Here is a 27,469-nt window from a genome sequence, read left to right as displayed (position 1 = left end):
TTGCACTACAAAAAAATATATGTAAAAAAATCATAGTTTCATTCAAACATCAATAAAACCAGTATTTCCTACAACTTTGGCAAAAAATTGTGTTATGCTGGAACATTTATAAGTACGGTAACGAATTCAACAATCAAAATTTACTGGATATATGCAATTTCATCATTGAGACACGTGAAAAGGTTATATTTGTTCCGCTGTGTTTTGGTCAAATCTTCAACCATTCAAAACATTAAATTCAATACAAGTAAATCTATAAACCAGATCGAACAAATATTGAAATTCAGGGCAGTGTTTATCGACTCATACTCAAATCTCAATCAATACGCTCTCCCGTAAGAGCAAACTCATTAGAGATCTGCTTCGCAAATCTCACGCTTGAGATTTTGGTGCAAAATCACTCAATCAACTCAAACCGTAAAAAATGATTCAGTCGCAAAACCTGTCAAAAACTCGTGAAACCCGAATGTTGTTATTTACGTTAGAAAGGATTACTATAATTTTACCAGACTAACAAGAAATTATTGCCGTTTGTGAGTAAACTGTAGAAATACGAGACAACGAGTCAAAAAGGTGAGCCAACTCACCCATGATTTTTTGACTGCTGAGTTGCGTGAATTACAACTCACGCATGAAAAATCTCAAGCGTGAATTATAAGAAATTGAGTTTTTCACAACACTGATCAAGGGGATAAAACTCTTACACGCTTTGAGAAACACTGATCTAGACTCTAGAGCAAAATCTTTAATTTATTTAAAAAAATATAAAATAACGTATTTTGGGAATATTCTACTTAAAACTCAGAAGAGAAAATGACGTATGATATATTTATGTGACAAAATAACTAATAAATTATAGTGTGAATAAAAATACGTTTTCTAATAATGCAAAGAAAATCATAATTAATTATTAACTTTCTTATGACCTCTTCACAAGACTTAAAAATGATTTAATCTATATGTTTTACTAATATCTTTTTTATCTCTTTTTATTTCGCAAATCTTCACCACTCCAAGGACTAGCACATTCCCCAAGCTGCAACCGTCGCATACGGCAGCATCGATTTCGAGCGAACCGGGCGGCCAGGAACCGATCCTGCCGGCGGTGCTCGAGTTTCCCGAACAGCACCAGGAAGCCTTTCTGCAGGCCGTCATCAGCGAACTAGACGTCAATTCCCCTAATTTTAAGCTAGCTCCCGTGTACACGCTCTACTTGTGCGCGAGGTATGTATTCTTCGTCACTTAGAAACCCGTTCAATTAATCCAATTTGTAATCTTCATCACGTCTAGGTATCGTGCCTCCACTCACTACCGTCCGGACCTGCAGCCCACGGAGCGTGCCCACAAGTTAACAGTATTCCTTCATCACGTTGCCAATCTGATCCAGAACGTCGTTCAGGAGCAGTACACCGATGCCAAAATCCTGTCCTTTTGGATGGCCAACAGTTCGGAGTTTTTGCACTTCCTCAAATCCGACCGGCACATTTCGGCCTTCAGCGTCCAGGCACAGGAGGTGCTGGCCGAGAGCGTGCAAACCGCATTCCGCAATCTGGTGTCGATTTTCCACGTTGAGCTGTCGCAAACGTTGAACCAGTTTCTGTCGGAGAACATCGACCACGATTCCGCCGCTGGGCTGGTCCTGTCGGTGCTGGGGTCGGCCATGGCACTGCTGCGCCGGTGCCGCGTCAATGCCGCCCTCACGATACAGCTGTTCTCGCAGCTGTTCCACTACATCAACGTGGTCTGCTTCAACAAGGTAAATTGCGAGGGCGGAAATTCAATAGTTGATACCGTTTTGATTCATATTACGGTCACTTTAGGCCTTAGTGAAGTATTACTCTTCAAAAAGCATATGAAATAAGTTATTCTGTATGAATTCTTCGCGTTATCGAGTCTTGCAATCCCTTAATTTTCGAATGCAAAATGATTAGTTTTAAATACATATAAATGTGTGGACTTCCTCACTTAATTTCACCACAGCTTAGGCATTGAAAAATTGCTTTGAATTTTATGCGTCGTTTCCATCATTTAGCTAAACACCTTCGTTAAAAATTTTACCTCTTTCTCGTGCGAAACGAGCGGTAGTAGACATTAACCACCTGTTGCCACTCTGCCGAGTGCCAAAAGCCACCTCAATAATTAATCACCTTTGTTTCGCAGTTTGTCACGACATCACACATGTGCACCAGTGCGTGGGGTAAAGCGTTGAGCGAGCGACTCTCCCTGCTGGAACTGTGGGCCGAGAAGCAAGGTCTGGAACTGGCGGCCGACTGCCATCTGGCCAAAATCAACCAATGCGCACAGTTTCTACAGGCACCGAAAACCTCCATCACCGAAGTACAGCAACTGGCGTGTTCGTGTTTCCGGCTAAATTCGCTTCAGATGGCTGCGTTGCTGTCGCAGGAAACCATTCCACGGAATTTGATCGATACGGCTGTACGGATGGCTGAATCGGTGGCGGACGAGCTGAGTAGGGCGGACGGGCGAGAAATACGGTTAGAGGAATCGCCGGAACTGCCACTGGCACTGCTGCTGCCCGACGATGGTTTCAGTTGCGATGTGGTACGTGGCATTCCCGCGGGTTTGGTGGACTTTTTGAGTCCGTTCCAGATGGCGAACATGTGCCGACTAGCGTCGCAACCGACCAGCATCGGACTGTGGACGGTTTATATGCATCAGTTCAATGTGAGTATTCGTTTTCTGTATACTGAAACCTCCATTTACATGCCTATCTATGGTTATCCAAGTAATATATGGTATAATGGATTATAATCACACAGGTTAATTAAATTAGGTTTATCAAGTAATCTATCGGTTTTGAGTTCTAAGGTTTTCGAAAAATTCCTTTAGCACAGAACTTCGAGGGTGAGCACAGTAGGCTTTGCCGCGAACGGACGTATTTTGAACTAACGTCACGGTTTTTTTTTCGCGTTCTTTGTGATAATGTTTCTCTTCCACGATTCCGCTGGTGGTTCGATCGGTACTACGCCACCCGGATAGGTTTTTAGTTAGTAGTTGAATTGCAATTATTGAAATCGAAAAAAAAAGAAAAAAATGCAAGTGTCTTTTTTTTTCTGTACAAAATTTACTCTAACTTTAGTAAGGGCGACTGCCTCTAAAAGAGTGTTTTACGAGGTACTAGTTCTTGGTGCTAAAGTGCTAGTTTTTGGCTGGAGTTTCAATTTCAACACTGCCTACTTTCTAGGACTCTTTCAGGTGCATCTGGTGAGTCTGTTCCTCTACAAAGTGAATAACGTTGCGTGTCCGCCGGTAGTTACGTAGCACACTTTGTATTGTAGTTCGACATTTTTTCTCGTTTATATTTTAGATCGTTTCCTTCGATTTGTTCGATTTACGCGTTTCTGTCGGTCGTACTTTGTGGAACTCGCTCTAATGTTTTTTTTTCGTGCGTCTTTTGTTTGTTTTTTATTCGATGAATGCATTACGTGCGGCCGGATTTTCTCGTTTTTTCTTTTGTATTCAATGTTAAACGTTTTCTCTGTTTTCTTTTTTTTTTTTTCATTTTATTTGGACCAATCCGATGATTCTGGAGGGATCGGTTCTGCCATTACTGTTTACTGAGCAAAAAATCACAACCGGTCAAAATGTAATCAACAAAATTGTTAATAAAATATATTTTCCTTCTTTGATTGCCGACATTCAAATGATTAAAATATCAAAACCTAGCCACAAATTCTCTGTATCTATCGCTAGCTTTTCAGGTGTATCCTGACCGCCCACCTCTCCCAACCTCCACTTCCGTAGCACTTATGATGGTGTCGCTGAGTCGGTGGCCTCTCATTAAGTAAGTGCTACATCAACATTTCTTTCCCTTATCCCAAGTTTCGGTAAAGATGGGCGTGGCCAGGAATAACAATATTCATGCTTTTGGTAACATTGTTCATGATTAGGCCAAGGTTTACTCCCCAGCCTCGTTCCTGAAAGCAGTCTGAATAAGATAACCAAATGACACATGAATGCTGCTAGTATCCAATCTATACCGTAACTACGCTAACACTAACGCTAATTTGTTCAGAACCAGAACTTCGAATGTACAAATGTAACCAGTAATCTTATGAAACTATAGGGTGTCCCAGAAAGTATAGGCACGAATTACAATAATTTTTCAAAAAAAATATTTTTATATTCTTCAATTTTTTGGCATTTAGTCGGTAGAAAAACTATTTAAGTAAATACGACATTGAAACTCTACCAAATATTCTTTCGACCAGCGTTTCCAAAAATACTGTCGAAGAAGTTGAATGTGCTGCCATTTTGATAGTCGGTTTAGGGGAATTCCATCAAGGAAATATAATGAAATGGCCTGGGGTCAGAACATTTGGGTCATTGGGGTAAGACGAATGTGCATAAAGGGGTCTCGAATTGAGAATGGCCTCAATTTGGCAAAGTAAGGTCGCAAATTCCATAATTGTCAGAGAGGCGATTGATAGACTTCCTTGAGCACAGATTTAACACTTTTAACACCCGCCTCCCATAACCCTCCAAAATGAGGTGCGTCAGGGGGAATCGTGGTCAACTTAATCTTCTTGACTTGACAGAATTGTATTGCTGTTTGCATTTGAGATGCAAATCTTGACCAAACGTTCTCCGAATGCGGTCACACAAAACAATCAAAGGACACCTAGCAACGATTATATAAATCACCACCGCCCTAGCATTTGACCCCGCATTTCTTGTGAAAAATCTTACCGCATTTGGTGTTCCCCCATTTGATATTTGCATTTCAAACGCACACAGCAATAATAGCTTTCTGTTGGTTAGGTCAGACTTGAAGAGCTCGTATAAGTCGTGGAGCTCGGATATCGCGCCCATGAAATTCGTTCCATTCTATTCGTTCAACCTCCTCTGGAACTCCTCTTCTTGAAACGAATCGTGGTAGCGCAGCCAAAAATGCCTCAGTGAATAGGTTTTTCACAATCTCAAAGTGCATTGCCTTCGATACCATACAGACAAATACACAAATGTAGCCATTGGAACTGCTTTTCTACACAGAAAAAAATCCGTTCTCGTATCCGTGAACAGCAGACGCGAACTCGTCAACAACAAAAATACACCGTTAACTAGATCATGTTTATGTGACCATTTGTGGTAGTTCATGGTGTATTTTTGACAGTTCACGTTTTCCAGAATTCTTTTTTGAGCGTGTAGCAGTTTGCTTTATGTAGATAGGTCCAGCAAAATCTACTCCAACTCTCAAGAACGTAGGTGCAGCGGTGATGCGATACGAGGGCAAATCTTCCTTGAATTGTTCTGCAAGCTTTGGGCTCGACTTGTAGCAAGTGATGCAGTTTCTGATTACACTTCGTATCGTTGATCTGGGGTTCAAAATCCAGTAGCGTTCTCGTAAGGCCGCCATCACGCTACTCGGTCCTGCGTGTAAGTTCTCCCTGTGTACAGCAGCAATTAGTCTTCTTGTTACAGGGTGCTTGTTCGGGATGATCCATTGATGCTACGCCTCGTATGGAATTGTGCTATGCTCTAACTCCTTTGCGTTGATCACCTTCTTTACTAAGCGATGCAGTAGTAGGGCTGCCATCAGCTCCTTCCGCGGAATAGACAGGGGCGTAATGGAACACACCTTTGACTTACTGGTAACCAGTTTCAAACTCGCAGTGCCATCGTGATTCACCGATCGAGGGTAGACACATGCTCCGTAAGCCGTGTTCGATGTAGGGGAAGTGGTGGTAAAATGAACAGGGGTGGTAAAATGAACACTGTGCCTTTTACCGAGAAAAAACAAATTTCGATGAATTTTTATCACGCACGGCCGATTTAGAGCATAAATCTGAGTGTTCGAGTTGATGCGGAGGTCAATTGAAGTGAAAATACAGTGAAACCTCCATGAGTCGATATCGAAGGGACCATCGACTCATGGAAATATCGAGTCATGGAACAGCAATCCTTTGGAAAGCTGTTTCTAGGGACCATCGTAGTAACCATGAAATTTTGTTCCTAGTATGGTTCCATGAGTCGATATCGAGTCATGGAACATCGACTCATGGAGGTATCACTGTATCAACGAAAACTAAGATTCTAGAAAACCACGTTTGAAAATTAGAACAGACGTAACTTTTAGCTCGGAAGATTTGAGGTTTTCAGTGAGGTGAATATCGTTCTGATATGATGTAAAATCTGATACCTTTAGAATTCGTTTTTGAATGGGTTACAATCATTATTAGATATATTTTCGGTGGAGCAATGAAAATTTGAAGAAAAAATTGTTTTGCTCACAATTTTTGCACGTTTTTTTTACCACCAACCTGTTCATTTTAGCCACATAGTGCAGGTAAAATGAACATTTGCATCGCTTTTTGATAGCGATGAAAATATGTGAAAATTTAGCTATTTTAGTCTGAATCTATGTAGCTGCTATAGACTACATCCCTATTTTTGATGTTGTGCGATTGAACTATACAAATTCCTCTGGAGGAATCCCTCGAGGTATTCTTGGAGGTGTTCCAGGAGAGATCTTTTGAGGTATTATTTGAGAAATTCTTGAAGGTTGAGAAAGTTTTGGAGGCATTCCTGGATACATTGAAGGTATTCCTGACCACGAGAAATCCTTACAGGTAATCCTGGAGGAATTTTTGGAGAAATTGTTGGAGGAATCCCTGGAGGTAGTCCTCGAGGAATCCCTTGAGTCAATCCTGGAGGAATCTCTGGAGGTAGTCTTGGAGAAATCTTTGGAGGTTTTCTTGGACGAATTTCTGGAGGTCTCCTTGGAGAAATTCCTGGAGGAATCCCTGCAGGTATTCCTGGAGGTAGCTTTTGAGGTATTCCTGGAGGAATCCCTGGAGGTATTCCTTGGAGAAAAACGGAATCGAATTCGGAATACCTGGATGGATCTAGTCCGCCATTTGATTTATACCATCATGCATACTCAATTAAATATGAAAAATCATGAATTTAGATTCTTCAGAATACTCTGGTACTGAAAAGTCGATAAGTGATCCATATAAGGCCCACCGGATCCAATATCGGAACATTTGGATAGGGTTATATCATGTTTTCAATAACTTCGATCCGCCGAACGCTACCAATATGTAAAATTCGCTAAGTGTCTCCTTGGGTTCCTTATCGGAACCTGTACCAGATGGTCATGTAGCCACAATGGTTCCATATAATCCTAAGCTGCTTAGGATAGTATCCTCATATCTAAGGGTTCATCATATAATGATTTAATAAGTGTTTAAGAGTGATTCAATGTATTTATTTTTGAGTATTCTGTTTTGGCTGCCTAAGGTACCCACGCGACTTTGGCCCTATTTTGAAACTACGCTTGTTTTCAAATTCGTTCATAACTTTCCTAAAACTATATTAGATTCCCGATCTAACCGTGATGGAATCATCGAAATCGGTTGAGAATAAACAAAGTTATTGCGAGGTAATGATTTTTTTATGTTGGTAATTTCAAAATTGACGTCAGTTACTGGTTATGCTTTTAGATCTGAAAACCTGCATTTTAAAATTTATTGGATACCTTTAAACAGTTGTCGAGCTCAAAACTTGGTAGGACTCAACTATATGAGATTGTATGGATATTATCCTTGCTCGCTATGTTCTAAAAGCTCACTGGTAATGCTTGAAGATCTGAAACACTGTACTCCAAAGATTTCCTGGATGACCTTAAATGGACATTGTACTGAAATCTTTGAAAATTTAATTAAATGAGCCCGTTTGAGTATCAACATTGCTCATAATCCTTCGTAACATCACTGTGCTTGTGATGTATACGTTTTCCCCTGATTCCCATGGAGTTCTTGGCTGACCTAGAACTGACATAGTTTTTCACAAGAACTGTCATGATTCTTTGTCTATTTAACGTCAATCTGCAGAATTTCATACAAACTTGATAAATGGAGGTTTTAGTTTATTGCAAAATAGTGCATTCGTAACTAGTGCTACAAACACGCGCAAAACTATGTCATTACAATTTATTTTTTCCTACAGCAGGGTCGATCGCCAAGTGTCATGTCCAGCAAGCTCCCGCAGCCGGAGATCCAAATCATCAAACTGCACAAAAATGCCAACGGAATGGGCCTGTCGATTGTGGCTGCCAAGGGTGCCGGCCAGGAGCGGCTCGGGATCTACATCAAGTCGGTGGTAACGGGTGGAGCAGCTGACCTAGACGGCCGATTGCAAGCCGGCGATCAACTGCTCGAAGTCGACGGACAAAGTCTGATCGGTATCACACAGGAACGAGCAGCGGACCATTTGGTGCGAACCGGACCGGTGGTGACGCTCAAGGTTGCCAAACAGGGTGCCATTTACCACGGGTTGGCCACGCTACTGCAACAACCCAGTCCCGTCATCCAGCGCGGTAAGTGCTTCCTATTTTATCTCACTCACTCAATGAAAGAAGTATGGTGGAGGAATCCGATATTACACTCGCTAGGATACTAACCAAGTACATTTGCTAAATCATTCCCATGCTGCTTGCTACACTGATTCCTGTATCAAATGGTAATAACGGTAACAATTCCCCTTATCATAACCGCTTGAACGTAATTGCTTTGCATGATACTGACCTCCTACTAAACCAGAAAACGAATTCAATTGTACCGTTTACGACAACGACGGTATTCAACGGTACCACTTCGGTCGATCGCACGAAAGTCTCAATTTCCACGGCAGCTCGCGATCCTTATCCCGAAGAGGATCTCTTCGGCATCAACCGCTTTCACCGTTGATGAAGCACACCACCTCAACACCCTATCTGTCATATAACGACGCTTATCGGAGGATGTCCAATCCGGATATCAGTCAACCGCGCCGGTACAGTTTGTCCCTTTCGAACGACGACATCCTATCGAACGATCAGCTCCAGCAGATACACTTCGATCCGCGGTACAGGGACTGTCGATCGACCGTTAGCTTGACAAGTTTTCACAATCGAACCAGAAGCAATAGCCTTGGTAGTATTGGGCGCATGAACGGGTTACCGATGATGGGTGGAACGCCGCCCTCCTCCACGATAATCTTGGGAGGGAGTGGAGCAGCAATAAAACCGGTCCGGTACGACACGCCCCCGTCAATCTACGTCGAGGACTACGACTCGAGAACGAGCAGTCACAACAGCAGCAGAGAAATGATCAAAATCGATGAAGCTCCGGAACCGGAAACGCCCGAAGCGACAACGGTGGTCGTGCCAGTGTTCGAGCTGAAAGTGGACGCCCCCTCGACGGAGTCCAACCTGTCGTTCGTGGCCGATGTCAACTTGGACGACATCCCCTTCATCGATGACGATGAGGACGAGGAAAGGGTAGGATATGGATGTTTAGTTTCGATGTCGTGGATGGTTTTTTTTTTTTCGTCAGGATTCTAATTTGGTCTTCTAGAGACGGTCACCGTTCGCCCATACACACAGAATGCGGCTTTCTGTGTTGGTGTGTGTGTGCGTGGATGTGATTTTATTGTAGAGCGGATAGGTGCTGCTCTGCATTCTAGATGCAGGAATGGGCTCACAGAGAAGTGATTGAGTTTTGCCGATGCAATTTGGATTTCCCCCCATTTTAGGAATGTTATTGTCGTTTTTAGAAGAGATCTTCATCGTGGCGGTGTTGAATGGATTGGTTGTTCTTTAAATAGAAATATTATATTAAAATTATAAATGATTGTCAGCAGCACTACATCATTTTTTTTAATGCAAACGAATCTTCGCTAAATCTAGAAGCCAATAAATTTTTAATTATGCAGCAAGCTTGTTTTTTATGCCTGGAGGTGGGAGAACATAGAAAAAGATTAGATTGATCACTTGTGTAGTACTAGTAGCAACAGTATAACTGTCATTCCTTGCTTAGCGCTTGAACGAGTCGGTCGACAGGATCCCGGTCTCATCGTACGGCACTTTTTGCAGAGTTCATTTAGGCCTTTTTCCCCACCGCCCGCGTGGGTTTTTGGTTTAATTAGTGAGTTAAACAAGTTTCAGTTTTGTGCAAAGTGAGTGCTTAGACGATTGCGCTTTGCGAAGGAAGCGAACTAGTGAAACTAGTATCGTTCCACCGCAATAAAATCATCGCCCATCATCAATTATCGGTGATTGATTTTCTCCCGCACCGAGAACAACAACAAGGCAGAAGGCCGACCCGGTCGGTCTACTACCTACGGCGCGTGGACGTTCTCCTGCTGTAGAACGGATAAGTATACATTATCTATTGAATTGCTTTCGCATCTCCGAACAACAGTGTTGAGTTCAAGGTTGTTTTTCGCTTCTCCTCTGTCTCTCTCCCGGTGCAATTTTGCCCGTATAGGGGAGTTGGGTACAAAATAGCCCACTGATTGGTTAATTTTTTTTTCTTTTTTTTTTTTTTTTTGTGAATTTGATTTAGCCATTTAGGGGAGGTGTGTACAAAATAGTCCACTGATTAATAATTTTTTTACACATATTTTTTTTTTGTTTTTGTTATTTTTATTATTATTTTTTTTCTTCATTTGGTTGCGGTTAAGCTTTTTTCCGCATGGATGAATCGGATGGAGGCGATACGCCTCCTAGAGATCTCGTTGCTCGAACGCGGTTCTATCAACCGTCTTCGGCTGGGCCTTGGGTTGTCTATTTCCGGCGCAAAAAGAAGATTTTGAACGTGCTCTCGATTTCTCGGGAGCTGACGCGTAAATATCCTGGGACCGTTATTCACCAAGTGAAAGAATCCAAGCTGCGTGTAACTGCACCTAGTTACAAAGCAGCGAATGAAATTGCTCAGCATGAGGCTTTTACTGTGGAATATTGCGTCTATGTGCCGGCACGAGAAGTCGAGGTGGAAGGGAAAATTATCGACGCGAGTCTAACATGCGAAGACATTAAGACTGGCAAAGGCGTCTTTGAGAACCGGTCCATTCCTGATGTGGCTATACTGGATTGTAAACAATTACAATCAGTTTCCATGGAAGGAAATAAGAAAGTGTTTTCGCCGTCAGCCTCGTTTCGAGTGACTTTCCCCGGTTCCGTCCTCCCGAAATTTGTTTGTATTGACAGTGCTTTTTACCCAGTGCGTCTTTACGTGCCGAAGGTATTCAATTGTACCAACTGCAAGCAGCTTGGCCACAGTGCTAGCTATTGCGACAACAAGCCCCGTTGTGGCAAATGCAACCAAGCTCACTTGGAAGATGCTTGCACACAGGAAGCCGAAAAATGTAGCTACTGTCGCGAGGAACTTCATGACCTGCAGAAATGCCCGGCTTATAAAAGACGCATTCGAAATGAGAGTCGCTCAATTGTGAAGCGCTCCAAGAAGACATACGCGGAAATGGTAAAATCTTTAAATCCGTCCGCAAAAGAGTCTTCATCAGCCATCCCAGTTGGTAACTCTTTTCAAGAGTTGTCTTCCGATGAAGCGAACGACGACGAAACCGATGGGGGAGATTCTTCGGAGGTACACGCTCCCGGTAAACGAAAGTCTCCATCTTCTCCGGGACTGCGCCGTAAGGTATTGAAATCTTCCCTCAGAAGTTTGCCTAATTCCAAAGGAGGTGGGGCAAATTTGCAAATCCCGAAGAAACAGGTCTTTGATGCTTCCGTTCCGTGTTGCAGCAAAGATCTGCCGCCCCCGCCTCCACCGATTAAATATACTTCAAAAAGAAGCTCTAGACAAGATAGCAAGAAAAAAGCTACTGAAGTCCCTCGCTCTTCCTCGAAAACCCCCGGGGCCAAGCGAGGACTGATAACTTTTACGGCCCTTGTGGATCGCATATGCAATGCCCTCGGAGTTTCAGACTCATTCAGAGGCATACTCGACCTTTTTCTCCCCGCAATAGAAGAGTATCTCAGGGAATTGACTATTTCGTGGCCCCTCCTTGCTTCGATCATATCTTTCGATGGATAATTCATCGAGTGAGGTACAAGATATGATCACTGTGCTACAGTGGAACTGTCATAGTCTAAAACCTAAATTAGACACATTTAAGTTTTTGCTTCACAATTCCGATTGTGATATATTTGCACTCTGTGAAACATGGCTTTCTTCTGAAGATGATCTTAACTTCTACGATTTTAACATTATACGCCAGGATCGAGATGATAATTACGGGGGTGTGCTTTTAGGGATCAAAAAGTGCCACTCATTCTACAAAATCCCCATCCCGACTCATCCAGGCATAGAAATCGTTGCTTGCCAAATAAGCGTAAAGGGTAAAGACCTTTGCGTAGCTTCTGTTTATATTCCTCCAAGAGTTTCAATAAACCGCCGTCATCTCTGGAATGCAGTCTCCATGCTCTCATCTCCAGTTTTAATACTGGGTGATATGAACTCACATGGTACTGGATGGGGCGAATCTTATGACGATTATAGAGCGGCTATTTTCTATGACTTATGCGACGATTTCAACTTGAACATTTTGAACACAGGTGAAGTGACACGTATTTCATCCGACGGCAAAGAAAGCCGCCTTGACCTGTCTTTGGGTTCAAGTTCACTATCATTCGATTGCATGTGGAAGGTTATCGATGACCCCCATGGTAGTGATCACTTGCCCATAATAACTTCTATCAGAAATAATTTTGAATGGTCAGAACAGTCAATTCAGGTTCCTTTTGACCTCACTAGGAATATCGATTGGCAAAAATTTGCATCAGCGGTAACCTTTGGTATCGAATCATTCAACACTCTCCCACCGTTGGATGAGTATCGACTCCTAACAGAATTGATTTATAAAAGTGCATTAGAATCCCAAAAGCAACGAGTTCCAAGTGCATCCTTCAAAAGACGACCAGCCACACCTGGTTGGGATGATGAATGCACTCAGTTGTATCGAGAAAAATCTAATGCCTTTAAAGCTTTTCGTAGATATGGTACCTCAGAACTTTATTTAGAGTACTCGAAGCTCGAAAAAAGACTGAAGAATCTTATTAAAGCGAAGAAGCGTAGCTATTGGCGACGTTTCATCGATGGCCTCTCACGAGAAACTTCAATGACGACGCTTTGGAGAGTGGCTCGCAACATGCGAAACCGCTCATCCTCAAATGAGAGTGACGAATACTCCAATCGTTGGATATTCAACTTCGCAAAAAAGGTCTGTCCAGACTCAGTTCCAGCTCAACCGCCATTCTGGGAAACCCAGAGAGACGATGCGTTGGACAGACCATTCACTATGCTGGAATTTTCTATGGCTCTTCTTTCATCAAACAACTCCTCTCCGGGACGCGATATGATTAAGTTCAATCTTCTTAAAAATCTCCCTGATATCGCTAAAAGACGGTTGCTTGACCTGTTCAACTTATTCATGGAGCACAACATTGTTCCACCTGAATGGAGACAGGTCAAAGTAATAGCTATTCAAAAGCCTGGGAAACCAGCGTCTGATCATAATTCGTACCGCCCGATTGCTATGTTATCATGTTTAAGGAAATTGTTAGAAAAAATGATCCTATCCCGACTCGATCACTGGGTCGAATCAAACAACATGCTTTCCAGTACACAATTTGGCTTTCGCAAGGGCAAAGGAACAAACGATTGTCTAGCGTTGCTTTCATCAGATATTCAACTAGCCTTTGCGGACAAGGAGCAATTGGCTTCGGTTTTCTTGGATATTAAGGGCGCTTTTGATTCAGTTTCCATAGAAATATTGTCAGAAAGCCTGCACAATAGTGGATTACCTGGAATATTGAATAATTTCTTGTACAATCTGTTGTCAGAAAAACACATGAGCTTCACTCTCGGTCAACTGACAACTTCCAGAATTAGTTATATGGGCCTTCCCCAAGGCTCATGTCTGAGTCCCTTGCTTTATAATTTTTATGTTAAAGATATTGACAACTGTTTGGAAGAACCATGCACGCTAAGACAACTTGCAGATGATGCTGTGGTTTCTATGAAGGGCCCACGAGCGGAAATCTTGCAAAGACCATTGCAAAATTCCCTTGATAATCTATCCACTTGGGCTAGAAATTTAGGGATCGAGTTTGCTCCGCAAAAAACTCAACTGGTCGTATTTTCAAGGAAGCGGAATCCTGCCCAACTAAAGCTTAAGCTTTTGGGAACAGACATCGACCAGTCTTTGACTTCAAAATACCTTGGGGTCTGGTTTGATTCAAAAGGCACTTGGCGAACTCATATTAGGTATTTAACGGAAAAATGCCAACAAAGGATCAATTTTCTACGAACAATTACCGGAACATGGTGGGGTGCTCACCCGGAAGACCTCATAAAACTCTATAAAACAACCATTCTCTCTGTTCTAGAGTATGGCTCTTTCTGTTTTCTCTCAGCAGCAAACTGCCACTTGATTAAATTGGAACGAATTCAATATCGTTGTTTGCGTATCGCCTTAGGGTGTATGCACTCGACACATAATGCGAGCCTAGAGGTTCTGGCAGGGGTTTTACCGCTACAAAACCGATTCTGGGAGCTCTCGCTAAGAATACTTATTAAGTGTGGAGTGAGCAACACACTCGTCATCGAAAACTTCGAAGAATTGCTCAAACTGAACACTCAGTCAAAATTCATGAGAGTTTATCTCTACTACATGTCATCTGACATTAGCCTTCCATGTTATAACCCTCCACGTGTACGCTTCACCAATGACAGTTCCTCTGTTGAATATGATCTGTCCATGAAACAAGCTATTCATGGAATTCCAGATCAACTTCGATGTATAACTATTCCACGTATTTTCAACGCAAAGTTCCAGAATGTCGATTCCTACAGGAGATATTTCACTGACGGGTCACGTATAAATGGATCCACTGGCTTCGGTGTCTTCAATGAAAACTCTTCCGCCTTCCGAAAACTTCAGGAACCTTGCACGGTTTATGTTGCTGAGCTGGCAGCAATCAACTTCGCTTTGGGGATGATCTCTAACATGCCCGCAGACCACTTCTTCATCTTCTCGGATAGTCTCAGTTCTATTGAGGCACTCCGATCGATGAAACCTGTAAAGCATGCATCTTACTTTCTTACAAAAATAAGAGAGCAGATGTGTGCACTGGTCGAAAGATCATATAAGATTACCTTTGTATGGGTCCCCTCACATTGCTTAATTTATGGCAATGAGAAGGCGGACTCTCTCGCAAAGGTGGGCGCTGAGGAAGGTGAGATATATGATAGAAGAATTTCACACGATGAATTGTTTCATTTAGTACGTCAAAGTTCTCTTCACGGTTGGCAAAGCGACTGGCTAAATGACCAACTGGGACGGTGGTTACATTCCATAATCCCTAGAGTTTCCTTGCGAGCGTGGTGGAAAGGTTGGGATGTAAGTCGAGATTTCATTCGCGTGATGTCAAGACTTATGTCCAACCATTACTCGCTAGACGCACATTTGCACAGGATCAACCTCGCGCTGAGCAATATATGTAATAGGTGTGGTTCCGGTTATGATGACATCGATCACGTAGTTTGGCAGTGCCCGGATATGGACGCCTCCAGAGCACAACTTATGGATACCCTTGTGGCCCGAGGTAGACAACCCTATGTTTCAGTTAGAGATGTGTTGGGCTCCCGCGATCTCGTCTACATGTTGTCGATTTACGATTACCTTCGCTTGTGTTGTATAAAAGTTTAATTCTCTTGTGTTCTCTTCCCCAGTTTTTTTTCTCTCTGTGTTATGGTCCATTTGTGTTGGATTGATGTTCCTGGCCATCCGGCAATCGAAAACCTACATGAAGTTGGTATACGCCATGATACGACAAACGAGCAACCATGAAATACCACCCGGATGAGCTGCAAAGAACCCTGTAACCCAATCCCAACCTAGCCCTTCCTAAAAATATTTGTGACCACTAACCTCGAGTTGCCACGAGTACCCTGGCTCCAACCCGGACTAAACTTGGTACTTAAGAAGTTAAACAATTGTAAAAAAAAGTGCAAAAATGAATCTCGGCTCCGTAAAGCGTTAAACGCGATAGAGCCTTAAATAAATGAATTGGTAAAAAAAAAAAACAGTATAACTGGGAAAATCCCTTGAGTAATCAAGATGAAAATTCTGCAAGAATACATGGAAGAATCCCTTGTGTAAGTCCTTGAGGCTTTTTTTATCCTTATTACGAGAATTTTAGCCCTAGGCCTAGTTCAAATTGGGACCAGCGGCTTTAGTTCCTTAGTCCTAAGTGACTATTTCGGAGATGTAATTCGATTACAGGTCCTTGGCAAGAGAGGCGTGTATTCTTACCACTACACCAGGTCAGTCCCCCTCGCGACTCCTCCACATTTTCTGTAGAAATTCTTCCAGTTATTCATAATATGCTGAAGAAAATTATTTAGAATATCTTCCGAAAATCCTTTAGCAATCTGAAATTTATCCCTCATTTCTGCAAGGATTGTGGGATGTTCTAAAAATTTCCTTTCGAGTTTCTTCCGGCAATGTTTGCACTTATTTCTTCAGTTGTTGACTTCCCAGCGATTTCTCAAAGTTTCCTACAGAAACTCTTAAAAAAAAAACACATATATTTACTTCTGGGTTTGGAAAAGCAATCATTCATGTAAATCCTATAAGAATTCCTACAATTTTTTTTTTGCTCTGATTTTTTCAGATTATTCAATTTATTTGCACAGATATTTATTTTAACATTTCCTCATGGATTTTTCCTGGAATTGCTCCAAAAAAATGTCTCCATCTCAACAAAATCGCCCTGAGATTTTCCAAGAAATGCCTCCAGAGATTTCGATATGCATTTCCGCAGCATTTTATCCTGCGCTCACTCTAGCAGATTATTAAGGATTGCATTTTATTCCCAGACACTTACTCTAGGACTTTTTTCATACCGTGCACCCCCGCTAATTTGAACGATACCTCATGTAAACTATCGGTGTTTATTTTTAATTTGAACTTCTAGTCACTCTAAAACCGTGTCTCTGGTTACCTCTTTGGCTGTTTCGTTTTGATTCTACATTCCGTTTCACAACGTTCCATTTCACTTCAATGCATTATCGATTATTGATTATTTGTATTTATGTATTTTGTAATTTTGGTTATATTTGTGTTTTAATTTGCTAATTGCTATTGTTTATACCAGACCATTGTATTATAGGGTGTCCCAGAAAGTATGGGCACGACTTTGATAATGCAAATCATAGTACTTTTCCAAACAATTAAATATTTTTATATTTTTCATCTGTTATAAATTTGTTTGGTTCAATAATCGTTTACATTGAAAATTTTGATTTTAGAAAATCAATTCTTATCTGGTCAGCACAGACCCTACATTTTGTTTTTGTTGAAAAAATAATTAGTAAAATATGTGTTTTTCAACATCTTTCGCTGTGGTGAGTTCAATTACATTGTATCAAGAATGTTTTACATATATTTTTGTTTGAAATTTTATTTGGTTTTGTCAGAGAACACCTGAAAAATGGTACAATTCGAAAAATCTCGTATTTTTCTTTCCATATAAGACAACATCACGAAGATATAATTCTGCAGGTATTTTAAATAGTAATAAAAATAATACATTTCAGATTTACGAAAGGTAAATCCTTATTCTCTTCGATAGGCAACTTCAATGTTTGATTTATTCAAGTTTTTACGGAAATATAAGGATTTGTTTTTTTTACCATTTTCAAAGCGACCACGGCTGTAATCGAATTTTAGTTCCAATACAAATATTACACGCTTAAGTTTAAAATTTCAATTTGAAAAAGTGATTGTCCGATGAATTATCATATCGTCGCTGATAAATATATTTTTTTAAGATTTTTATTATACGCACTTTTTTACATAGAACAAGTTTTCTAAAACAAAGTCGCTCAAAATTAACACGATTTGTGCAAGACTAATAAGAGATGCTTCAAATAAATGTTACGTAATCAACACATTAATAATTAAATTGTTGGGTACAGTAATGAAATGTGTGAAAATCAGATTTTAATCTTCACTAGTCTTGAAATGACAGTATGGTGAAGTCGTGCCCATAGTTTCTGGGACACCCTATACTAGACGTTTATATGTTATTGATTGTTGAAAAGATATGGGTTTTTTATGCTAACTTGAATTACGCACCAATTCAATTAAGCTTTTCCATCCATCATTCTTCATTAAGATAAAAGTGTCAGATGGAGAAAATTAAATAAATTCGGCGATCAAAATGACGTTCGAATTATTTTAAATTTAAACTATGTGTAAATTAGTGGGGATTAAATTAAAAAGTGTTTCATATTTAAACCAAAAACCGAAAATTTGAAAATTTATGTGGACCATGGTCATTGACAAGATCACCACCTCTCCTCCCATCATAGATGACCACGTTGTTTATAGACGATACTTCATGGCACTTTCCAAAGATTCTTACACAAATTATTGCTGAAAAAATTACTTTGACTTTGCAACAATTTTTAAATAATTTTGAAACAAACATATTTTTGCGAATGTTAAAACATGTATGCACTATTCAACTCGTAGTTAAAACAAGACTTCATAACTTAATGAAGTTAAATTTTACAGAAAATGCAATTTATGGCAAAAAACTTAAATAATCCAAAGAAATTTTATTTTTCCTTCAATAAATCATGTTATTGGGTAGTTTTTGTTGTTCTTCTAGGGATCAACGGCTTTACTTCCCTTCCGAAGGAAGCCGTCACTACAATTTTTTTGTCAGTGACTATCTTGGGGATGGGATTCGATCCCAGATCCTCGGCGTGAGAGGCGTGCCCCAGCAACACACATGTTATAATTGAGTATTATCAACTGATATATAACCAAATTTAGTCATATATAAGTTGATAATACTCAATTATAACATGTGTGTTGCTTAGGCGTGTTCTAACCACTACACCAGGTCCGTCCCTACCAGAAGACCATTTTAAATAACTTGAAAGTTCACCTTCAAGACGCTTGCCACCTCTAAATCTTAATATTTTTAGCTCAAATTTTGAGGTATCTCTTTAATGTGATTAAAATTCATAAGAGCACATGATTTTTTGGTTTTGAGAACGTTTGAAAAATAATCCGCACCCTAATAGTAAGCAACGAATAAAAAATGGATAGATACCGTAAGGGAACGGCGAGAGAAATTGGATAAGATGTTGAAGAGGGCATAACATATAAAACAGCCCTTGTTTTCGACTTACATCCCCTATGGAAATGGCTTGGCGAACAAGATAGGCTGTCTTGGTAGTGTTATTCGAACAACACGCCTAGTCATCTATCTTTCCATCTAGTATTCATTGGTTTATTCGCCATGCTGCCTTCGAGCAAAATAAACTGATAAGCCCGTAAATAAATTTTGAAAAGAATCGCTTCACCAGCAAGTCCTACAAAAATTCATTAAAACAATTCTGTCTGGATTCTCTATAGAATTAAACAGACGTTGGGCAAAACAAAACTTTCCGTTGTGATTTCCCTAGACTGAGAAAGCCATAAAATCACAATTAAACAGACATTATTCCGGGCATCCACGCGGATTTTTTCCCAGGTTCCTAAAGGTAATTGTTTTAGGGATTCCTTCATGGGATCTTCCAGGGATACATACAGAAATTTCTCCATGCCCGTAAATAAATTTTGAAAAGAATCGCTTCACCAGCAAGTCCTACAAAAATTCATTAAAACAATTCTGTCCGGATTCTCTATAGAATTAAACAGACGTTGGGCAAAACAAAACTTTCCGTTGTGATTTCCCTAGACTGAGAAAGCCATAAAATCACAATTAAACTGACATTATTCCGGGCATCCACGCGGATTTTTTCCCAGGTTCCTAAAGGTAATTGTTTTAAGGATTCCTTCATGGGATCTTCCAGGGATACATACAGAAATTTCTCCATGCTTTCTTAATAACCTCGTTCATTCATTCCTCCAAAGATTTTTCTTTGGATTTTCCCAGTGTTACATTCAAGAGTTCCTCCATCAGCATGTTGAGTACCACTGAGCTAACTCATGAAATGCTGAACCTTACACTTGACTACCACAAAGATCTAACATGCGCAACATCATTTTTTTTTTGTGGATATTTAGGATATGTAATCAAATTGGTGGGGATTGCTTATCAAACCTTCCGGTCCGCCTCATAGTTACGTACTACTTGGTGCTGGGTGTAGTTCTTGTTTTTCCAGCTGTATTGAAAAGCATGAGCCATAGTCTTTGGCATACAATCGGGTCTTTCTTTAGCAGAAAAGAACCGAAATGTCTATCGACGACCGGTGATTGCTAGCAGATATAGTGGAGAGCTTGTCTTGATACGTTCATCGCTTCAAGCTAGTTGAAAAACTGAATACACTGATTGCCTGTCGATCAGAGCCGAACTAGGCATAGATCGTCTACATACATCTGAATCTACATGTCTCCGATGTATTACATCGTTCCAGGTGGGAGTTATCTGATATGTGAATATGGTACCATAACAGAATTTTCCATCTGAACGAAGTGATAAATCATAATATTCCGCAAACTGTATCACACATCTACAGAATGTATTGCGTGAAGTTAAGACACAGCAGAGTATTGGGTACATAGGACCAAGTCCCTGCCGGGTGGCGCGAAACTGATGAGCGATAGACAATAGAATCAACAACACTGCCATAAGGGATAGTAAGCATGTGACTATTGTCGAAACTATGATTAGGAGGCAAATCAACATCCCAAGATCAAATTTTTGTTACAACCCAATGTAGGTATTATTAAATTAGGCTGTAGAAAATGATAAATATCTGATCACTTAGGAACCTTGCAACAGGTAATAAATGCCCGTAGTCTGTTTTATTCTACTACTTACACCAATACAACAGCACGAAAACTGAAGTATTATAATCGCGCGTTGGAACTTTCAATATCCATATATTATATCAATAGTGAATTCTTGTATGTAGCCAGTATAAATAACAGAATCATCAACTTCTTGAACATTCTTCAACTGAAAACAGGATGCTTGTTTTATCAAACATGCTCAATCTGCACCTAAAATCTCGGATCCAAATAGTTTTCTAAATAAAAATTGTATCTAAATAAAACGTGTAGGCCAACAAAACATAATTGAGTAGGAGTTTACAAGTTACTTAGCACATGAAAAGCAGTTTAAATTAATCTATTACTAGATCAACACTAATGCTCACATTTTTATATTCTCATTTCATCATGGTCCTCATTGCTCGAGCGGAGACGAACACCCTGGAGATGGAAAAATCGACAGCGCTACGATAAGGAAACGTAACAGATGAGAAACTATCGATACATTTATCAATTATAAAACCCCGTTTTAATGTTAACACTTTGTTTCTGTTTTTTCTGTTTTTTTTTCGTTTCAGCAATCAAATAACCGAACCAACTCTACTATCTTTTCGTTTCTTCTTCGTTATACTTATAGTCCTTCTGGTTTAGTGCCAGAGGGACTAAATCTATTTAATGTATCTGAAGCTTGTGGGACCGCTTTAATTCCGGCGCCTGCTTGTGGAAGATCCCGGTGTGCTAAACGGTATAGGACATGTTAACGGGGGAGGCTAGGTAGGTCCTCACCCAGCCCGTGTCTAGATGGGCGGATAATTGTCTGCCAGGGTGTGGATTGAGCAATTACAATTACAATTTAGGATATGTAATCAAATTAGGTGTTAGAGAATCCTCCAATTCCTTGAAAATGAAGTTGGACGTATTGCTCGGTTGGGGCGCATTATCCCGATTTACCCTAAGCTGGGAAAATAACCAGTGCTGAAAGCGCATAAATTGAAACAATAGCCTTTTTTCCATTTGGTGCGTCGAAAAACGCAAATTTTGGCGTTACGTAATAAATGGACGCTGCTTTTGTGATTTGAGAAAACCTCTTCAAAAAATTTCACCAGAATAACATTCAAGCATTCCTCCAGGCATGGAATGAGGGCATCCTTCTTATTTTCCATCTCAAATTATTCCTGGAATTTATCCAGGGATTCCCAAAGGAGTTTTTCTAGGAATGTCTCTAGATTAGACCTATTCATATTTTCAAAAATATTTGGAAATTTCCCAGTCAACCAATATTATGATTCTCCATGTCAAAACGAGCTTCTGATCAAAATTTCAGCCAATTTGAAGAAAATTTAGGTGCGCTTCAAATCAATTATGTGTTTCTGGACTAATTTTAAACTTAAAAAATCATAACTACCGAATACCAAAACTTTTCGGAAACACCTCTACATACATATTAAATTCTACGAACTTTTGTTGAACACAGTTTTATGACTGGAGCGAGTTTTAACATACTTTGGTTGAGGTTAGTGCTTCGAGGATCTTAAAAATCACTATTTTTGGGGAGAGTTCTCTCTGAAAAACATGCCTGTATGAAAATTTCCGAATTTTTAATTTCCAGAACATGATAACTATGCATATCTAAAACTCAATCCGTTTTAAATTTACCGTTTATTTTCAAACCTTGAAATAAGCCCAAAAACACATTTTTCACTTGAAGTATACTGCAATCTTCATCGAATGAGCTGAAAATTTGACCAGACATTGTTCTTAGCATGAAAATTCAGAGTACTGCTTGACCGGTAGATTTCCAGATATTTTTTCAAATATGAACAGGTCTACTCTAGATGTATCGCCAATTATTGTTTGGGAAATAAAAGAAAAAGATATTGACTATTAATTTTAAAAACGGCTGATTTCAGGCATTCATTCGAAATAAATCGATTTTCTCCACTAATTTCAAAAATTGAGTTTGTTTTCTAATGGTTTTATAACTGATTATTCAAACCGCGAGCGACAAATTGTTATAAAGTAAATATTTCTATTCGTAACACAAATTGTAACTGAAATTTCTGTTGCATTTGTACAATAAATTTCTTCGTCATAAATTATATATCTCGAGCATTTTTTTTTTTTCAGGGATTCGGCTAGTAATTTCATTAAAAAATACAACAGCTTCTTCCAGGTGTGTTATAGAAATTTTCCTCGAAAGTTTACAAAATGAAGACATGTTTTCTAATCTGACATATCCAAGCATCATCTTGGTCTAGAATACTGAATCGGGGTATTAGTTTCAGAAGATTTTCAGTAAAAATTGCAGAGATTAAATTTTCTTGAACATCGTTCAAGAATATTTGTAAAGTTTATCGTTCTCAGAATCTTACTTGTTCATTTAGTTTTGCAACTGTACACGATTATCGGATACTATAAAGGTGGTGATGAATTGAAGCTTCACCTTAAAATTTCAAGAACACAAATATGAAGAACCAGATTTTTTTTCACGCTGAGAATTTCATGGATTTTTTACTCACTGGTAATGATCGATCGATCAATCGCAATACTTTTCGATTCTCTTGATTTGTGCGAAGCGTATTTTCAATTTGTTAATCAAAAAACCATCAAGCAAATTATTACATGTACGCACACATCCAGTGATGCATTTTGAACTGAACGCGAGCCAAAACTGAACGGAGCAAGTTCAAATTTTGCTCGAGAACGCAGTAGACAGTGAACTCCCGAGCCGGAGCCCACTGCTGCTCTCGAACGCCCCGTTCAGATCGCAATGCACCGCAATTGTAATCAAAGCACAGATTTAGGATTTTACCAGGAAAAGGTTTCCTGAATCAATAGTGAAATCAATTAAGTTTTAAGTAAATATATTATGTCTTGCTTTGAGTACCTTTTAAACAACTTTAGCGCGGTAAGATGCCGTGAATGCTGGCAGCAGAATCTGCGTTCAGTTTTTTGCTCACTAGCGTTCAAATTTTTGAACTGAACAATGAGCAAGCCTACTTGATCACTCCGTTCAACAAATTGAACTGAAACGCGAACTGAACGCGTTCAAATGCATCACTGCACACATCTGTTCAATTAGGGTAGGTGTACCAGTTATGGCCATAGTGGTTCCCTATTTCGCCATACGGGATAATTTGAATGTATCAACATTTTGAAAAGTTTTTTTTGTGTTTTAGCAGTAAGATAGAGGATATATCTTGATGTTGAAACATTCAAAAAGATTGAAAATGTGAAAGCTATCCGAATTTTGCATATGGCCAAATAGAGAACCACTATGTCCATAACTGGTACACTTTCCCTATCCGTCTACAACCACGATGAAGATTTTCTTGTAGAGCAAGACATGCAGTTCGCCTGAAGATTGGCATGATCATTCCAGTTCAGTAGTCTTTTTTCATCTTGTCGGATAATAGTCACAGGTCAATGTTTCTCGGCACAAAATCCTTTCTCAGCGTGACAAAATGCTATAGAAGTCACGTGAACCATTGGCTGCTTTTGATTCAATTTTTTTTCTCGAAACAAGTCTTCAATTTTCTCATGTCACTAACTTTTACCAAAAAAAAACTGCCCTCCTCATAGGAAACTAGATTCTACACCAACACGACTGCCAGCAGCGATGAGGAACTATTTCCGCCCCGAGCAGTTCCGCCGGCTTATAGGGCACCACCGCCGCCGCCACCTCCTCCAGTCCACAGTGCCACACTTGGCAACATCCCGAGCATTATGGTGAACCCTGGCAGCCGCCGTGGTAGCAATTCGTCCTGTCGCAAGACCGTCAGTTTCGACATAATCACCGACCACGGCCAGGATGGTGGGCTGGACGAAAGCCGGCTCAACAACAACAACAACAACAGTAGCTACAACGGCTCTTACTCAAATCACTATCATTACCGGCGACGACCCAGCACTAATGAAGTGACGACCGATGACGAGGACGATGATGACGACGACCTTGTCGATTCGCCTCGTTGGAAGCCTAGTCGAGGGACCAAAAAATCACCAAGTGAACCTATATTCAAGTTTTGTAAAATGAAATCCACTAGCAGTAGGAACGTCAACGCCAGCGATAACCCCAATAGCAATAGAAACAGCAACAGCAACAACAACAATAACGAAGATAATGGTGACGATACCAGGCAGGACTCCAATATTGATTGTGGTGCCGTCCATCGCAGGAGCAGCATGGCCCAGGTGGAAGCCATTAGGGACTATGTTTCGCGTAATTACGCCTCACCGGTGAGAACGAACAATAACAATAACGATGATGGAGGATATGAGGATGGAAACGACCACAGCAAACTGATCGGGAACATTCGATTGTTCAAGGATGGGAACGATTTTGGGGACCGACGAACACTTTTCAGCAGCAATAGTATTAACAGTAGCATCGCGAAAGGTAAACTACTTGCCAGCGTTGAGAGTTGTTTCATGACTGATATGCATTGAGAGAGAGAGCGAGGAAGAATCCTTACGAACAACGACGACGGGTACGAGTCAGATAATAATCACAACACAGAGACACCAAACACCATTTTTTGAGATGTGAGATTTTTTCGCGAAATTTTCGAGTATAGTCAGCTATGATTTTTCGTTAGCCAACGACGAGAATGATGATGTAAGTCTGCCAATTTTCAACCGCCTCCACCACCACCACTAGCACACGTGGAATCGTTATCGTTTCGAATTGTGTCATAAAACTCACCCCCCTTGTGCATTGTCCCCTTTTTCCTCTTTTTGGTCGTTGAATGTGATAGCAAGCTCCAACAAATCTCAAAGCTCAGCGCACAACTTTTCGGTGATTGGCATCCGACTTGCACCCATTCAGTGGCCCTTGTTTGTTAGCATTGAATCGTTTTTCGTTATAGGTATCTGTATGTTCACACGTGGTCTGAATGAAATGGATTTGTAAATTTGTTGGTAAAAAATTGGCATGATATGGTGCAGCATGTCAATTGAATTCTCCAGGAATCTTTTGCTATTGTGGAAAAATGAATTTGTATGCACATTGACGTTTTATGCTGGTCAAATCTATGAGAGGTTTATAACACATTTGGTTTGTCCACATTTTGGAAATTAATGTAGGCTTTTCTCAGATATACTGCCGTGAATCGCAAGTCAGTCCCATCTGCATTTTCGTTAAAATTGAGTTGAGTTCAGTTTTCAACATATCTTCCAATGCTCTTTCAGCTGCACTAATGAAATAATATGATTTGATCGGAAGAAGTCAGAAAAAACAGCAAGTCAAATTGTCCCATAATGAAAAGTAACCGCATATCAGTCCCACTACAGATCTCCGCACCGTGTAACGCAGAAGTGAACCGTGTTTCGAACATCTTTATATTTTTCTCGGAAAGATATTGTAGTGAAAAACAAGTTGTGAAAGATTTCATTAAGATTATTAAGATTTAAACATGTTCCAATCCTCTGGAATTTTTGGGATATTTGTATGGAAAACGAGTTTGATAACTTCACAGCCCATTTTCTCCATGCCTACTTTTTACAGATGGGACTGACTTGCGATTCACTGCAGTATAACAGTTATAAGTTTATGATTGAGCACTGATAGGTGGTTGAAATTCAGGTTATGTTCGTTTCAGTCACAGCTGCTAGAAATAGCAAGATTCATGCGATACATTAGTTGAATCACGCTTTAACTCTTCCAGGACGAATGAGTCATATTGACCCACCTATCTTTCATCTCCGATTTTTTACAGTTCACGATTGACTGCAGATTCTAACTGCCTGAACCTGTGTAGGTACTGCCTATAGCAACCATGTCCAGACAGAAAGTGCGTCAGGTGGATGTAGACTAGCGCATGTTTTTTTTTTCATACCAATCTGACACATTTGGTATTAGCTTATAGGTTCACCTTAAGCGGAGTTATCCCAACTGATGTCAACCTCTAAGCGTTGTTTCTTTACATGCATTGCGGACTCCTCTAATACCTCGTTGGTTGAAGCATTCAACATATTCCTTGATGATAATCCAGGTGTTTTTCATCCCGGCTATGATGCACAATACCTCTTTAGATACCGTTTGGTATTCGCTTGCTACTCTACAATACATAAGCTTTCTAAAACCTTTAGTTTTCTGCTCGTTCCAAGCGCTTCTGATCAAATTGGACCTCCATACATAGGCATGAATAGCGCCACGCCGGCCAGGAGCTTACGTTTGCTGGTAATCATCGCAGAACTGTTAGACATCGTCATCGTTATACATACGTTTTGGTGTTAATTTCGAACTTTCCAAAATAACTCTGGCAGGATTCACACAGTATTGCCACTCAAAGCCCAGCATTCTTACAGGAATCCTGAGATTCCCATTTAACCATTCCCACTGGAATACTAGAATCCAAATATTAACATCCACACTGGAAGACCAGAATGCCATAAAGCATTCAAATCCAGGACCCATAAAGCATTCCTAGGATCTCCACGAATTCCAGAATTCACACCAGAATCCTAAGATCCACACTGGATCCCAGGATTCACCTTGATAACCAAGGATTAATGTTCCAATCCTAGGATCCACACTGAAATTAAAAGATCTACACTGGCATCTCAAGATACACAGTGGAAACCCAAGGTTCGCACTAGATTCTCAAAATCTCACTGAAATATCAGGTTTCAAACTAGGTTTCAAGATACTCACTGAAATTTCAGGTTCTAGAATTCCACAACCCGTGTTACAACCCCAGGATACTGGAATACTAGGATTCACACTGGAATCCCAATATCCACACTGGAATCCCAATTTCCACATTAGTAACCTAGTCTCCACAATAAAGTAACACAATCCACACTGGATCCAAGGGTCCAAACTGAAACACCAGGATCCACACTAAATTCGCATCATACACAC

At 40.3% G+C, this 27,469-nt stretch overlaps 1 protein-coding gene across 13 annotated transcripts in view; it reads left to right on the top strand.

Moving 5' to 3' along the window:
* Nucleotides 1–27,469, top strand: part of LOC5564681 (afadin) — a 331,635-nt gene that overhangs the window by 277,503 nt on the left and 26,663 nt on the right. For 10 of the 13 annotated variants that reach the window (XM_021837294.1, XM_021837293.1, XM_021837291.1 and 7 more), the window contains 4 exons: nt 1,018–1,224; nt 1,291–1,756; nt 2,161–2,685; nt 7,972–8,341. In XM_021837294.1, the coding sequence (XP_021692986.1) occupies nt 1,018–1,224; nt 1,291–1,756; nt 2,161–2,685; nt 7,972–8,341 (1,568 nt within the window). Of the gene's footprint in view, nt 1–1,017; nt 1,225–1,290; nt 1,757–2,160; nt 2,686–7,971; nt 8,342–8,564; nt 9,284–24,186; nt 25,004–27,469 lie in introns of all 13 variants that reach the window. The other 3 variants (XM_021837299.1, XM_021837295.1, XM_021837297.1) reach the window with 2 other exon arrangements.

The sequence above is a fragment of the Aedes aegypti genome, chromosome 1 (assembly GCF_002204515.2).
Source record: "Aedes aegypti strain LVP_AGWG chromosome 1, AaegL5.0 Primary Assembly, whole genome shotgun sequence".
In the NCBI taxonomy this organism is placed as follows: Eukaryota; Metazoa; Arthropoda; class Insecta; order Diptera; family Culicidae; genus Aedes; species Aedes aegypti.
Note: the sequence above shows the minus strand (reverse complement) of the source record. Positions and strands in the feature narration are given on the sequence as shown.